The sequence below is a fragment of the Bubalus bubalis genome, chromosome 9 (assembly GCF_019923935.1).
Source record: "Bubalus bubalis isolate 160015118507 breed Murrah chromosome 9, NDDB_SH_1, whole genome shotgun sequence".
Classification (NCBI taxonomy): Eukaryota; Metazoa; Chordata; class Mammalia; order Artiodactyla; family Bovidae; genus Bubalus; species Bubalus bubalis.
In genome coordinates, this window is record NC_059165.1 from 92,754,588 (window position 1) to 92,771,123 (window position 16,536).

The window sequence follows — 16,536 nt, forward strand, 5'->3', positions numbered from 1 at the left end:
GGCCTGGTGGCTCTTGACTTCCGCCACCAATGGATCCCGAAATGCGGCACCAAGGGTGTGGGGCTTGGGTTCAGTTGCCCGGGTCACAGAGTTTTGACCTAATGCCTGAAAATCTCCCGTGAACCTTCTGCCCCCGCCTCACCAGGCCTCGCGCCAAGGACTCCTAACAGCTGGGAATGTTCCCGGCACAGATCAGTTTCCAAGTTTCTCCAATGGGTACTGCTCACTGGCATGTCCCCCGCACCCCCCCCCCACCCCCAATCAAAGAGAAAAACTGGCTCTGGCCAAAGTCCATTCTGCCGAGGTGACCTATACACCCTGAAGGGCAGCAGGGCTGTGGACACTGGGTCAGGGGGCCCCCATTCCTGGCACCTCTCCTGGTGTGGAACCCAATTTCCAGGGAGGCTGCCGTTTCCAGAGTAGCTGAGTGCTTCGCTGCCATGAGGCCAAGTGTGCAGCACCTCAGACTACAGACCGGCTGAACAATCACGAGCTGAGAGAGAAAGGTGGATGAAGAACTTCCTCCCCAACCACCTCTGGTTTTAGAATGCGAATGACTAGCAATTAAGAAGCTTAAAGTGAACCCCTGACCCATCTGGGGTGATACATCCTCTCTCAGGGACTTGTGATTCTTCAGAGCTAAGCAGCCTAAAGTGAACTCTGAGAGGTCAACATCCCCACCCCCAGCCCCAGGCACCAGAGTTGAAGGGGAAGCAGGGGAGCCAATTTTCTTAGTTTCAGAAAAGCCCCTCAGGGGTTAAGTTTGGCCAAACGAGGACCACCTGCCTTGAGCCTGTGAGGGATTAAATGAGATGATGCATGTGAAAGTGCTCTGCAAGCTGCAGGGCTTAGGTAAAAGCTGTAAAATAAGGAAGCTGCAGAGGAGGAGGCTGGGACCCCCGAGAACTGGGGCGGAGCTTTCCAGTAAAGGGCCAGCTCCACAGGCCCCATTCAGGCCACACGTTGTATATTCTTTGTTTTTACAATCCTTTAAAAACCAGAACACCATCCTAGCTTGCAGGCTGGACAAAAAGAGGCAGTAGGCAGAGTCTGCAGACAAGTCCTAAAGGACAGTAAGAAAAGGACCCTAAACTGCACCCCCGCCCCCATCAGAGACCATCTATCAACATGCTCGGGAAACGCGAAACCCTCTTAACACGACGGGCTCAGTGGTCCTCGGGGCGACTGTGAGCATACCATGGGGCTCAAAACGAAATAAAATACCCCCTGAGGATTCAGCAGGCAGGCACTAGCTGAGCACAAGACAGTGGTCAGGGCTCAGAGCGTGAAGGGCTCAACTCCCTCTCAAAGGCTTGAGAGCTAGTCGGCCGTGTCTTGAATGTGGAACCTGGGGCAAACGGCTTCACTGGCCCAGGTTTCCAACTCCAAGCTTGGAAGACAGTGCGGCCAGTGCTTCCATGCAGGGATGAAGGTGCAGGGGTCGATGGGTGGCCTCACACCTGGACCGCCCACACCCTCCCGGCAAGCTCACCTCCTGGAGTGTCACACCCAGGGCAGCAGGGCTTCAGAGCTCAGGGGATGTGTGGACAGGAGGGACCAGGGTGGAGAACCCTCTCACCGCGGGGAGCCGATGAGAGAGGCACCACTGCAGCGCTGTCATTCAACGGGCCTGGGCTGGCAGCTGACAGCCAAGAGCCGTGCCCGCGTCACCAGGACATCAGGTGTTGCTCTCGGATGCCCCCTGCCCTGGGTGACACTGTGAAGGCACAGGCTCTAGGGTCTCCTCCTGCTGTTCCTCTATAGCAGGCCTTGCCAGCCCCAGACTATCCCTGCTACCCTGCACCCGAGTCCTGGCCTCAACTTCTTTCCCCTTTTTCATTCAATAAGCATTTCAACTCTACCAAACCTGCCCATGGCAGGCAGCCTCCGAGGTCCGTGGCACCTGTGGCTTCTTGAAGGACTCCTGGGACCTGGAAACAGCCAGCCCCTGTAGGCACTGCTCTCTCACCAACACCCTCCCTTCCCTCGCCACCCAGGTGAGAATCTCTCAGGCTGTGGCCTCACCCCTCCCTGCTCTCGCTCCGGGTCCCCCGCTAGCCTATAAGTTCCGGAAGAGTCTGGCCCCAGCGCTCAGTGGGGCTCACTCACCACGTGTTTAGGGGAAGCACCTGGATCCCAGGAGCTCGCTGGCCACAGAGAAGCAGCCAAGTCACTACCCCCCCGACTGTATGCAGAGTGGGGGCCCTGACAGCTGCAAGGCCAGGACTGTCCTCCTGGTCCTCCGCCACCTCCATCTCAAGGGGCCCTTGTCTGACAGGCTAATTTCCATGGGTGTGAACGCCCCAGGGCTCCTTCTGCTAGAAATTTCTTTTTTTGTGTGTGTTTCATAATCTGTTCTTTATTTTTTTTTATTTTATTTTATTTTTAATCTTTACAATATTCTGCTAGGAATTTCTAACTTCATTCCATTTTGGTTGGAGAAGACTGTGATTTCTGGACTCCCCTTGTTCTGTCAGTTTTTCTTTGAATACTTCGGGGCTCTTTTAACAACACTTAACTTGCTTATCCTTGCCAGTGACACCCCAAGCCTCTCAGGGATCCGGGTCTCCCTGAGAATTTGACGGGAGCCAGGAGCCTCTCCCCTGAAGTGTACCCAGGCCTCTGAGCTGCAGCCCTGCCTCTCAGGGCCTAGGACTGCTGGCTCCAAGTGGTCTCCTGCTACACTAGGCCCCTTCGTCCATCACACTCCAGCCCTGCTGTCTCCCTCCCGTTTTCTGGCATGGTGACACCGTTTCCGCCTCAGTGTTCCTCCTCCGCGTGCGTGCTGCTCCCACAGCTGTCCTGACCACCTCCAGGGTGAACCAAGCGCACGTGCCATCCCATGACCCAGCGAGAGGAAGCAGCTCCTCCGCCCCCACCCTCCAGCTTCTCCGGGCCTCAACTCTGTTTTGGGCTTCACAGTGAGAAGTGATCTGCTGTGCCCATCTGTTGTGTGCCTCCTGCTACCACGAGGCCCTACCCTGTCTGTTTGGCTTACAACTCACACACCCAACACCTAGGATACTTGCTCAGCAAGCATCTACTACACAGATGGAGCCCCGGCCTCCAGCACAGCCCCCTTGGTGACCTGGAGAAGAAAGGGCACCTGGCGAGACAAGACACTCCCAGACCTCTGCCCTCAGGAGACCCTCAAGTCCACGCTCCGAGTCTCAGAACCATCCCACAGGCGTGTGGCCAGCCTGCTGGTCCTGGACAGGCTGGGAGGCGGAGGCCTGTGAAGGACAACACAGGAGATTCCTCCACTGGGAGAGCCTTTCAGAAGCTGCTGGAACTTCCTGTGGGCTCTGAAACAGCTGACTCAGAAGCAGTCACGCCAGTAATTCTCAACAGGAGCCAGCATGAGGACGCAGGCAGCCAGAAGTCAAGTCACTTCAGCTTGCCTTGGGAGATGCTCTTCATGCTGGAAAGCCCCCTCTGCTGCTTGTGTGAGCTGCAGTCTGGCCTCTCCCCACCCCGTGGCCCCCGTCAGAGAAGGCCTGAGCTTGCCTCTAGGCCTGGTGCCTCGTGCTATCTTCCACTCTCTGGGGCTGGGCACAGCAACCTGTAGCCCAAAGCTTGGGAGCTGCTGCTCTGGGGATGACCGTGAGGAGGTCTTGAGAGCAGGCTCTCAGGATCTGTGATTTGGGGGAGCAGTCAGGATGGAAGTGGGGTGTGGAAGCTCCACGTCCTTCTCTGCTTCTTTCCACAGCAGAAGCCGTCTCTTGCTGATGTGGGCTCCGGGCTGACACCTTGGGGATGCTCAGATCAGGGCACCCTGACCGTGCACTTCGCAGTGGCAGTGGGTCCCACATGAGAGGGTGGCCCACCCTCTCGGAACACACCGGAACCCTGGGGAGAAGCAGCTTGTCCCGTGAAGGGCATACGTCCCTGTCACCAAGCACAAGACTGGAGGGAACACCTGACCCAGGATAGGGCCACAGGACTGAGAAGCTCCTGTCCTCTGTGTAAAGGCTGAATCGATGACAATTACTAGTATTCAGTTTACTGAGGCTTGCACTCCCCACCCCAGACAGGGCTTTTGTGAGGCTGCCTGGTGTGGGTGGCCTTGAGGGGACAAAGGCGCCAGGCCAGTCCAGGAGGCGGGGAAGGAGCAGGAGGCTGTATCAAAGAAGCTGAGACACAGACAAACGGGTAGTGAGCAGGAGTGAGCGGGGCTATCTTCTTGGCCTCCCGGAAAAGATGAGAAATCAAGACCATGTCAGGGACATTCCTTCCAGAAAATACCAGTTGATGTGGGGACTCAGTGATCCCCACCTGGACGGACCCCCATCTGGACAGTCCAGCTAGAAAGTCTGCTGCTGTGACTGCAGGAAAATGGACACCTGGATGAAGATCCACTTGAGGGAGGCGGCTGCCAAGGCAGCCTCACCTTCATGTGGACCACAGGCCCACTCACCACTGTTTATCCTTTGACTCAGGGAACCAGCTCAGAGATTTTTACCCAAAAGGCAGACACTGAAAAAAAAGAGAAAATGAGGTAGCCTCCAAAGATGCGACTGCTGGGCAGGGGTGGACGAGTGGCGAAGCCCGTGCATTTGTCAGAGGACGGGCAGGGGAGCAGTCTGGCCAGGGGACTTGGTCCAGACTCTCTCAGTTTCCCAGTGGGGCTCGTAACATGTTTCAGGCTCGGTAGTGCCTTGGCTTGGGACTTCAGTTGGCAGACTTCAGCCAGGCTCAGGGTGAGCACTGGGAACACTTTCTCCAGGGCAAATGGAGAACTTAATCTGGATGTGGTTTGGTGTCCCTCAAGCTGCCTTGTGAGAACCAGGAGGTCTGATATAAGGAGACTGTTTCCTGGTCCTGGGGCTTCAATGGCCAGAGCTCTGATGAGACTGAAAGATGATAAGGGCCCTTTATAGGCAATAATTCAGTGTGCGATATATCGCAGTTTTACAATCCCCCAAAGGATCATGGAATGAAGAACAGGCTGAACGTGAGGGATGAGCCCTGTCAGGTTACATGTGGGTGTTTCCTGAACTCCAGAGTGAGACCGAGTGAGCGCCAAATCTGCTCTGAAGCAAGAGCAACTAGTCCGAGTTCGCCACAGAAACATCTCAGCCCAGGAAGTAGCTGGGATTGGGGTCTATCTACACCCTAATTGGCCTAAAAAACAAACTCTCCTGTGTCTTAGTGCCCCAAAGGCAGAAAAAGCCCTGGATGGCTTCCGATGGGACCGGGTGCCCAGGCGCCTGTACTAAAACCACCCAGGGTGCGCACGGGTGCGCGTCACAGGCATGGCCCTTCCATGAAGCTGGCACGTTCAGCAACAAGCCCCCTCCACCCCAGGCCCTCTGCCACAGCAACATAACCATCTTCACGTTTCCTGCTATCGCCCTCGACCTTGCGTCTTTCAGTCTGGGCACTGCTTGCATTTCTCAGAATTAGAGCTCCTGACCTACAGTCCACAAGAATTGAGAAGCTGAGTTCTGTTGGCTGGGCCTCAGAAATCGGCGTCTGGACTGGCCACAGGGAGAAGGCGAGGCCCTGTCTCACAGGCATGAGCAGGAAGGGGTCTGAAAGCGCCCGGCTTCTGGAAGGGCCACTGCCGTGACACCACCTCCACCGTCTGCCACCCTCCACGGAAAACCCTCGACCTCTGCAGCTTGAGGTTCTCTGCAAATTGCGCTCTTCAACCTGGACAGCAGCGGAGGGGTCCCGTTTCCTGGACAGATCCTCACAAATACCACCTGTTCTCAGGGAACTGGGAACACGTGCCTGCTGTCACCCGACTCAGGAGAAGGTTCCAGCAGCTGCTCTTGCCCAACCCAGAAAATGACTGCCTCTGAATTCCTGCTCTTGGCCCTCAAGTGGGGACCTCAGATTGGAATCTTTCCTGGGCTTCCTTCCTTCAAGCCCCCTTCCAGGCCATGAAGGACAGCCCCCAACAGGGACAGACTGGTTCTTCTTTTCCCACCACACACTGATTCCTCCAAATGTTAAGATTTGGCTCCAGCCTCACTTGGCTGAACGTCACTTCTTTCTGCGTATCCCAGGGTCTGGTTGCTCTAGCTGAATTTCAATGGTTTCCTCAAGGACATGGGAGGCTGGCGCTGTGACACAAGGAAGCACTAAAGGTCTGGGAGAGGGCTGGGGCTGTGACGCCCTGGGTGCCGTGTGCTGGGGCGGGACCCTGTTTTCTTGAGTCGCTGCTCCCTGATGTGGGAATGGGGGCTCTGCCACTAGGCACCGAGAGGATGAAGCTTTCGATCCTGAATGGAGGACAATGTTTACCTTTCCCGATTTATCAAACTCCAAACACTCCAGACATCTCTTGTTCTGGAGATTTCACAGTCTTCTCCACCTATAATCTTCCAAAGCCTTCTGAATACAAAGAAAAAGGGCTCAGGGGGCTCCCTCCGATTCAAAGGAAGCAGCTCTTCTTCCTGCTTTGATTGAAGACAAGCAGTTCACAGCCCAACCACAGTCCAGACACAACCGGTCTTGTAAAGCAACAGGCGTTAGACACCTTTTCCTACAGATCAAGGAAGCTGGAGCCTTTCGTGTTTCTAAGATACTGAACTTGAAAGCCCGAATTCAGGGAGACGGAAAAACGGAAGGAGGGAGAAGGGGCTGAATTGGAGGTGGAGAGTTCTACCCTGCTCCTCAATTCTTCTTCTGGCCCCTCGCTTCTTTCACTAACAGGATTAGCTTCAGGCTATGGATGAATGTTTCCCTGACTAGAAAGGTCTCAGTGTAGAAGGGGACGTGCTCCTTGCTGGCTTTTTGGCAGCGGGAATTAAAGGGCACCGAAGACAGCCTTGTCATCTTTCAGTTGTCGCCAGCTGCTGGCGACCCGGGGTCTGGATGCGAGGGCCGAGAGGGAGGGGCCGGTCTGGGTTGGGGGCCCCGGGCTGGGGGATGCCAGGGGGAGGCGGACTTACCCCTGCCAGTTCTCGTGGAAAAGGAAGAAGCTGGGCTTCGGGAGCGCGGGCCAAAGCGCTAGCGGGGGCAGGAAGCTCTAGGGCATGCTCACCAGCTGACTCGGGGTGACCCGTGCCATGGTGGGGGGCCTCAGCCTCCCCCCGAGGCTCCTCTCCCGAATCCGACAAGTCTTTTTGCTCTGCAGAGGACTGGGAGCAAAAAAGACAATTTCCTTCAATGTAAACAAAGCCTGCAATGCGGGGCAGGGGAGGGGGTGGGATTCAAAGCTTGAGCATCTCCTGATGCTCCTGCCTGGGAGGGACGTCGGGCCAAGAGAGCCGGCCCTCCACGCTGTCAGAAGGGTGGTGAACAAGAGCCAAGTGTCAGGCTTGGCACTCCCTAAGGTGCCCAGGAAGTCAGACCTGGGCTCCAAAAACTGGCAGGCGGCCTCTGCGGCATGAAGCTCCTCTGCTGGTGGCAGCCATGAGGACATGGTCTCAGTGACCACACTGCCCCTGGGGTTAGTAAGCCATCCACTCAGACACGTTCGGGAAGGGGGGTGAGCACCAGCACCGTGTCTGGCCACTGGGGATGGGGTTTCAGCAGGAGCTGCAGCCCCAGCAGCACCTCCCATCTGTGCCCGTAAACCCGAGAGGAAGGGAACACATCCCTGCTCAGTGAGTGCAAGTGGGGGGGACCCAGCAAGCTGGCGGAGACACAGAGAGCCGGCTTTATATCAGCAGGCAGGTGGGTGGAGGTCTGGCTGAAGGAGGGAGCCCCTCGGCCTAGGAGTCTCCCGGGCCAAGCCTTATCTAGAAAACAGCCAGAGTAAGGGGAAGCTGGAATCCTTTGAGGTGGTTCTTGGGGTTCAGGAGGGGTTTCTATGGAAGTGGCTTGTTGCAAAGCTGGTGGCCTGGATCCAACAGGTGGGCTCTGGTCCCCAAACTTCCCACCTGGCATTGTCCACCACAGGCTTCTCTCACTTTGTGAACTGAATGGCCACAGGGCCACCCTGTCTCCCTGTAGACACAGCCACATTCCTCCTGCCTGTGAAGTGACTGAACCCTCTTTAGACAAGACTTGGGACTATTTTTAAATGTGTGATCCTGCTGGATGAAAGCAACTACATAAAAGATTTAACAGAACATTCAAACACTCTTGGAAAAGCAAAAGCCATATGACGTTAACACATCCACATGTCTAAAAGTCACCCAAATGGACGCTTCTTACGCAGGGAGATCCACAATGTAAAAGGCCTTCCTTCTCAGGCCGCTCTTCAAACTTGTGCCGGGCGCCGAAGTGGGGCCCCACACCTGCCTGCTGCTGCTTTATGGCCAGAGACTGAACACCCAGCCAGAGGAAATGAACCCAGAGCTCCATGGGAAATTGTCCATCTGTACTCAGAACAACTAGGATTTTTAAAACAATCCCCACTTTTCAAACAGAAAAGTTCAAATGCCCTCGCAGCATGGCAAAGATGAAGTCTACACCAGAGAAACAAAAAGAAATACAAATGCCACCCCAGCGTTTTCTCCTAGGGTCTTGAGTATTTCTTCTGGACAAACAAAGTAAGCTCTAAAGAGCCAAGACAGAGCCTGTAGGTTTTCAACATGTTTGTTAAAGTCAGACATTGGGATTTTGGCAGCCTTTAACATCATCTTAAAATATAGGTGGCTGACAAAAAGCCACGCACACAGAACACGCTTGCTACCTCCCAGCCTTGTCAGGGACACTCTGCTTTCTGCCCAACAGCAGACTGCTGTTATAACTGCTTTCTGTCTTTTTACTGAACTGCTTGTTGTCTTTATTCTGCCAGGGCAACCCCAAAGTCTTCTGCCTTCAGATTAACAAATATTTGGAAGATAAAGTAAATGAAAGGAATGTTCAGTTATCACAAACAGTGTAACAACCCACACAAGGAGATTCAAATTCTCTTCCTGTTTAAAAGAAAAAAAACTGTCTCCATTCAAGGCAGTTACTGCTACTGCTAAGTCACAGTTAAGAAGGTTTCATTTTTGCCCCTAAAACACAAACACGTGGAAACGCAAGCGTCTTGTGAAGAGCGCCATCTTGAGGAAGCTCGGGCATAGGGAAGCAACAGGAAAGGCTCTTGTGCTCGGTCTGAGTTTTGGCCTCAAGACTGCAGTTCCAGCTGCCCGAGGCTCTAACACAGAACGATGGGAGGATCTGAGGACTCTTCCCAAGACCCAGGGACGCCACCGGCAGGCCACCGATCTGTGGTTTGCTATGAAAGCAACTCAAACCCTGTCTACGGGACGGACAGAAAATTCTAGGTGGTTTTGTCACCAAACCAGCACCAAAAATGCCTGGGTTGGCAGCCTAACTTTTTTCTTCTCAGTTTCAAATCTTTTATCTCGATCATGATTTGGTAATAACAGCTGGGCCTCTGAAGGGGACTGGGGGCTCCTGGAGTACATCCCGTGGGTGCACTGCTGGTTTCTTCCTGAAAGAAGGGAATGGGCCCACAGGTGACAGTGGGACTCCTTGATCTCTGTGGATCCAAAAGGAGCTCAGAAAACAGCTGTGTGGGTGACACTCAGGACAATTTTCATCTGGACTAAATATATTACAGGATGTTTCTGAATTAATGATCACTTTCTCAGCCGTGACCATGGCACTGGGGCCATGGGGAGGAATTCTGGCAACTGTCTTTAAGGGACAACCGTCGGGGGCGCAACTTACAGTTGAGTGTTTCTAGCATTTATGATAACGACGTTACCAGTGAAGCCTACCCAAGGTAGCTTCCCAACGGTCCGGTCCACGGTACATTCTTTTTAATTTCTCTGAGGACTTGACAAAAATTTCAAAACAGAAAGTTGAAAAAGGGCAAAAAAGCTCACTTGGAGAGAAACAGCAGCAGCCTGTTGTTTCCCACCCAACCGTGCTGTGTGAGCAGGGAGGGCTGAGATAGCGGCAAGACAGGGAGGGTCCCAGAAAGGTGTGGTGGCTGCTCCTTGAAGACCCACCTTACCATCAACTGTCTGGCCCCGGGGGCCACACAGACACCAAGCCAGCTGTGCGGGCCTCTCCACGTCCTTCCCGCCTGATGCCCGAGTGGTCACAAGCAGCAGAGAAGGAGGAGGCCCCGTGTCTACTGGGCAGCCGCCCACTCAGCAGCTCAGATGTGGGCCTTGATGAACACATGGACTCCCTGGCCTCTGCTGCAGAGGTTTTCCACGCCCTTCCGGTGATCTTGTCACACAAGTGTGACAGTAGCCGAGAGCCGGAATCTTAAGAGCTGACGGTCAGCTATTTTTAGAAGCCCATTTAGAGCTGGCACGGAGTCAATATTCGCATGTGCACGTTTTCATGAGGATGAGCATCCTGTTGGCAACTCTTCGGGTTCAACCTCACCCTGTTCGCATAACTAGAATCAACCTTCTGAAGGTAATGAGTGTAACTCGGCCTTTGAATTGACAAAGCAACAGAGCCACCTCAACCATGAAAACAGTACTGAAATAAGAATTAGTAATTTTAAAAGCATTTTAAGTTCAGCTGAATAAACGTTACACTTTAGTTTTTCATCCTGCTGATTGTTGCAAAGTCTTCAGAATTATCTATTTCAATTACTTGTTTCAAATCTGGGTTGGCAACCTTTTTTTCTATAAGGGGCCAGGTGCTAAATATGTTTGAATCTGCAGGCTGCCTGGTCTCAGTCCAAACTCCTTTATGCTGCAGCTGGCAGTGAGAGAGCAGCCACAACTCCCAGTACACACTGGGCGGGGCTGTGCGCCAATAAAGTTTTATTAACAAAAACAATTGTGGCAGCCCTTAAGTTTGTTGATAATCTAAAAGTGGTTCAGAAGAGAATCACAGTAAAATTTAAAATTCTAGAAAGTCCCAATTTTATGGAAAACCTGAGTAAAATAAGTGACTTTCATATCTGAAGCAGAAACCAAACACGTTTACTTCTAAAAGCCAGAAGAAACACATCAGACCCTTCACAGCGGCTGAACTTCCAAAGGAAAAGCGCGGGAAACTAAACTGCAGGTATCGGTCAGGGCTCAGTGGGGAGGAGGCGGCAGAGGCTGACGGACCTAGAAAATATGACCCAGGAAACAGAAGCAAAAAGGGAAGAACCTTTTCTTGTGTTTTCTGATTCCTCAGCAGAAGAACTGACAATGGGAAAGATTAATGTGAGAACAAGCCCAGCAGATAATGCAGAAAACACCCTGCAAGGGGGTGTGGGTGGGTGGGTGGGGTCTCAGGGCAGCTGCTTCTCCTCCCCACCCCTGCCCCCCACACTAGCGCCTTTCCCCACAGCCCTCGAATGCTGCACCGCGCACAGGGAGAAGACTGGCCTCTTCTCAGACCATGGGGCAGGCTCTACAGGCAGCGGCTCGGCTGCCAGCGGCCCCCAGGCTCAGAGCCAGTCACCTTCGGGAGGACCCACCTGGTCTGTGGGTCCTGAGTCCAGAGCCGAGGGGCCCCTCAGAGGCTGTCCTCACTAACAAGACGCACACAGATTTCAGAATACCGGTGTCAACGCAGTGCACGGGTCACTCTGAGACCTTGCCGTGGTCATGACATCACACCTGCTGTCCCCGGGCACGAGAACAGGCACTGTCCACGTTTTTTTGGCAAATAGGGGGAGTCCCCATATACGCCTGGGCCACCACAGAACATCGACTAACTCGAGACACAACCCCAACCTTCCACACTGCCCCATCAGGGAGGGACACGGACTGATGACTTCAAGGTGGACGACCACACAGGACAAAGACCACACGTGGGAAGGCACCGTCTCGCCCTCTAGGTGCGCGAGCTCTTTACCAGGAATTTGGCGAAGTATCTCCAACAACGGAGCCAACCAGTCATGAAAAGCAACCTTTAAGGACAGGTAGTGAACACATGATGCAAGCTGGCTGCCAATTATTCTAAATGCATTTACGCCAAGTTGGCTGGGGCCAAAAACTCCCCTAAAAGCGTTAAAAGTCCTGTTTTTCCCTACTCAGCACTGCTCCCTCTCCTCCCCTCTCCACCCCCTTCCCCCTCTCCTACCAGGTTTCCTGATGCACAGCAGTACTTCTACAGCAAATTAGAAGGAAGCGCTCTCTCTGTTTTTTAAAGCAGGGTCTCTGAGCCCTGTCCATGCACCCTCTGTTAAGCCTGGGCCGTGGTAAACCTAAGGCCACCAGGCCTTCTTCCCTGAGCCCCATGGTGGCGCTGCGACCTTCGGGGGAAGAGTCCTGGGGGAGATGGTGGGGGAAGAGGGGGTGGGAGAACATACCGGCCCCTTACCTTTTGTCCTTTCTCCTTCTGAAACACAAAGACAGGCGGAGCAATGGCAGGCTTTTCTGCAAAAAGAAAAATCGGTGTTTTTCCCCCCAACACTATATTCATACAGTAAACACAGCTACATTTGTTTGTGATAAGTTAAAAACAAAACACAAATCCAATATTAAACTAGGAACTCGAATGATCATCGTATCACCTAGAAAACAGTTTCTTGCTATAAATGTACCAAGTGTTCAGCGTGCAAAGCTACGTGCATCTTTCTGTGTGCATGTACACACCAATAAACGGTTTCAAGACTGGCTTAGAATGGCCATGTCACTGGGAAGTCCCTAGGTTTAAAATGTTTGTTTTCAAATCTGCAGGCCAGCTGGGGCCAGGGGCAACCCATCCACAACCTCTGCCCACGAGGCACACACTCTTTGGAGGATTACTCTGCTCAAGTCAGCTCTGCGTTCCACCTGGGCGTCTAAGTGAGCGCCCGCTAGGAAAAAGTGTGGAGTTGTGAGGACTGAAAAGTCCATCTTGCACAGCTGCTGCTGAAGGGAGAAACCCTCTGGGATGCTGTTACTGGACCAGGAGACGGCTCCCGCCGGTCATCCTCAGTCAACACCGCTGGTCTTCCGTCTGAGGGGCAGTGTCCCTGGCCCTCTGCCACCCGCTGGAGTGGGCACCGCCTTACTGTCCAGGGCCTGAGTACAGGGCTCTGGGTGTGCTCCTGAGCCCTGTGGGGGGAGGCATGCACGGGAAGTGGGGGGAAGTTGTTACGAACGAGGGCGGCATCTGCACAGCCCTTCCCCTTCCTGAGTCCTGGGGCGAGCCAGCAACCTGCACTAGCCCAGCTCTCACCCGGCAGGATGGGTGCGCGGGTCGCAGGCCTCGAGAGCGCTCGCAGGGACCTGGTCGGAGGGCAGGGTTTGGGGCATTTTGGGAGAGGAGGCTGCACTGAAGCCTCAGCAGAGGAGCCCGGAAAGGAGGGACAGGTGTGAAGGCGGCTCCTGAGGTGACAGGCAGCCTGAGGGGCAGATGGTGGTGATGTAAGGAGGTGGGGCAGTTGTGAAGGGGGTTGGGGGGGGAGCAAAGAGAGACCAGAGTGTGGGGAAGGACGCTGGCGACCACCCATATTAAAGAGGAGGGGCTGGGGACGAGGTGCGGGGAGATGGCCACAGGACACTGTCCCCGCCCCACCCCCAAAGCTCCCACACCACGGAGGAGCAGGACAGACACCCATCTGCACTTTGGGACCACGGCCCACTGACAGTGACCGTTTCCTCCACTGCCTCACTCACTCTGTGGCGCCCGAGTCAGATTCACCACGACAGTCCTCACCAGGCGCAGCCCACGCCGCCACCACTGGGGTGAGTGACAGCTCAGAGACTGCAGTGCCACAGGGCAGGAGAGTGGGGGGCGTGGAAGGGTCTCCCAGCACAGATGTGTAGCTCCACAAACCCAGGTGAACGAAGAACGAACGCGCCCTACTGCTGGGCAGTAAGCGACAGCGAAGGTGAGCTGCAGGGACTCTGGGGACAGCAGCAGCTTTTCCACACACACGTCTACCACAGGGATGGCCAGACACCTGCCACTGCCCTTGGCCCAACAAGCCCAGCATCGAGGGCTGCGGCCCAGGTCCCAGCCTTACTTCCGCATTCCACTCCAGGCCAGCTGCAAGGCTGGGGGCACGCAGGAAGGAGCTGGGATCAGCCCAAGGCCCACTTCCTACACCCCTGGCTCCAGGCTGGAGGAGGAGATGCTGTTTGCCCGGCCCTAGGGGACACCAGGCACGGCAGTGAGGCCAGAGTGCTGGCAGCGACGACACTCAGGCCGGGACTTTCGCCGGAGCTGTTGGGGAAGGGGCCCCCTCGCTCTGCTGGGGCTGCTAAGCTGGTGGGAGAGGACCCCAGGGCTGCCAGCGGCTGGGTGTCGCCACAAGGGGAGCTGGAGCCGAGCCAACACAGCTGGGAGCAAAGCTGGGGGTGGAGAAGGAAGTGGAGCCCTGGAGGCTGGGCTGGAGGCCCCCAGTCAGCAGGCCCAAAGCTAACCCCAGCTCCCACCCTGACTCTTCAGTTAAGCCAGCAAATGTTGACTTTTGCTTAAGCCAGCCTGAGCATGATTTCTGCCCCTGGTCTCTAAACACCTCTGGCCTGAAAGGGGAGGCCTAGCCCCCACAGACTTCACTAAACACACAGTCGCCGGGAGAAGAAACCCGGGATGGCCTCCCAGGGAAGACAGGATGCCTGCTTGCTCTCACAGCAGCACCACCACCTGTCACACTGTGTGTGTGTGTGTGTGCGCGCGCAGAGTTAGGGCCTGTTGGCCCCAGTAAGACACCAACTCCATGAGATGGGAGGCCCTGCCTTGCTCCCCTCCTGTCCCAAAGCCTGAGAACAGTCCTGGGCACCCTGAAGGGACTCAACAAGTAACCGAGGGAGGGATGAGTAAGGGGAGGGGCGCTGAGGAAATGAAGGCCATGCTGGGCTGTAAGGAGCGCCTGAGGTGGAGAGCAGCATGCAGATGGCAGAGGAAGAGCTCCCTGGTGCTGTGACTAGAGGCCCCCGGGAGGGGCTGCCTGGGGATGGAACTGGTTTCGGCAGGAGGCTGTCTGTGGCTCTCGGGGCCTTCCCAGTGCCTTCTGGAGCAGCTGGAGGCAGAGGGCAGCGAGGGGTACGCAGGGGTCTGGGCTCTGTGAGTGGATCCACCCTCCTTACCTCCACGGTTGCGGCTGAGACCTCCCGTCTTTCCCCGCCTCTACCCTCACCCCTTGGGGTGGCCGCCGAAACCACTGGCGCGAAACTCACGCTTACAACCTGGCAACATCCTCCCCAACCCGAGGCACAGGCCCTCTGAACAGGCCAGCTCCGCCGACCACGACTGGACACTGACGAGCCCTGGTCCCCGCGTGCCTCACGCTTCTGTCACTTTGGGACTTTCACCCGGCTTAGTCCCTCTGCCTGGAAGACAGTCTCGCCTTCTCTTCCCCAGGTACAGAGACTGCTTCCCCTGGGAAGCTTCCAGTTTGAACTGGGCTCCTGAAGCCTGCTCTGGCTTGTATCTGCACGGGTGACACCAAGGCTGCCTGTCAGGGAGTCTGAGGGACCACAGACAGCCCCCAGAATAGCTTTGTGCCCCCGTCACCTGGTGCATGGAGGGTGAGAACTGTCTGTCATGTTTGCACTGAACCCCCGCTGCCCTTCTTCATGTGGGAGCGCCAGCTGCCACGTAATCACATAAGCAGATGAAGCCCTTACTCTGTGCAAGGCACCATGGGAAAAATGAGGACGAGGAAACTGGGGGCAGAAAACTTCAGGGTAAAACATCTCACAAAGGCAGAGGGTGTGTGTGCACGCGGCCTGGCACTACGGAGCCTGGGAGATCCAGGTGGTGGTGGGACAGGGCGGGGCGGGTTATTTGCTCGCCGGCAGTGTCTACCCTGCACCATAAGCTTCCTGACAGCCTCTGCGTGTTCACAGCCAAACGCAGTCTCATACATGACACGTGATCAATACACAGTTAGGAAGAGAGCGAAACGCTGCCACTGGGGCCAGGGAGGCCCCCTTGGGTGGCAGGTTTGGCAGTCATGAACTTCATCAGTTCTCTACCAAAGACACAGAGTACCAGAGCCACGCGAGTTTCATTTCTGCTCATCCACTTTAGGGCCCCAAGTCTGTAACCTGTAGATCAGTCCTGACTCCACGACAACACACACGTGCCCCCTTCCAGGCAGGCTGGTCTTTAACTGACCCACGTCACCACTTGTGCCGTCACCAGATGAACACCATCACACAGGAAACTGAAATCCCAGTGCGGGGAAGGAATGGGGACAACGGCAACGAGGCTCCCAAGATATGCCTGAGACCCCAGCCCGGCTCTGCTTTCACAAGTGAACTTCCAGATGTGTAAGCTGGATTTAGAAAAGGCAGAGGAACCAGAGAACAAACTGCCAACATCCGTTGGATCACAGAGAAAGCTAGGGAATTCCAGAAAACATCTACTTCTGCTTCACTGACTATGCTAAAGCTTTTGTGCAGATCACAATAAACTGTGGAAAATTCTTAAAGAGATGGGAATACCAGACCACTCTACCTGTCTCCTGACAAAACCTATATGCAGGTCAAGAAGCAGCAGTTAGAACCAGACATGGAACAATGGACTAGTTCAAAATTGGGAAAAGAGTACATCAAGTCTGTATATTGTCACCTTGCTTATTTAACTTATATGCAGAATACATCGTACGAAATGCCAGGCTGGATGCATCACAAGCTGGAATAAAGACCAGGAGAAATATCAACAATGTCACATATGCAGATGATACCAATCTAATGGCAGAAAGTGAAGAGGAACTAAAGAGACTCTTGATGAGGGTAAAGAGAAGAGTGAAAAAGCCGGCTTAAAACTCAACAT

The 16,536-nt window shown here is 54.7% G+C and overlaps 1 protein-coding gene across 10 annotated transcripts in view; it reads right to left on the minus strand.

Moving 5' to 3' along the window:
• Positions 1 to 16,536, minus strand: part of RANBP3 (RAN binding protein 3) — a 50,705-nt gene that overhangs the window by 19,580 nt on the left and 14,589 nt on the right. For 4 of the 10 annotated variants that reach the window (XM_045166662.1, XM_045166660.1, XM_045166663.1 and 1 more), the window contains exons 2-3: positions 12,145 to 12,200; positions 6,903 to 7,091 (exon numbers count right to left, since the gene is read on the minus strand). In XM_045166662.1, coding sequence (XP_045022597.1) covers positions 6,903 to 7,091; positions 12,145 to 12,200 — 245 coding nt within the window. Of the gene's footprint in view, positions 1 to 591; positions 4,394 to 6,252; positions 6,343 to 6,902; positions 7,092 to 12,144; positions 12,201 to 16,536 lie in introns of those variants that run through there. The other 6 variants (XM_045166667.1, XM_045166664.1, XM_045166668.1 and 3 more) reach the window with 3 other exon arrangements.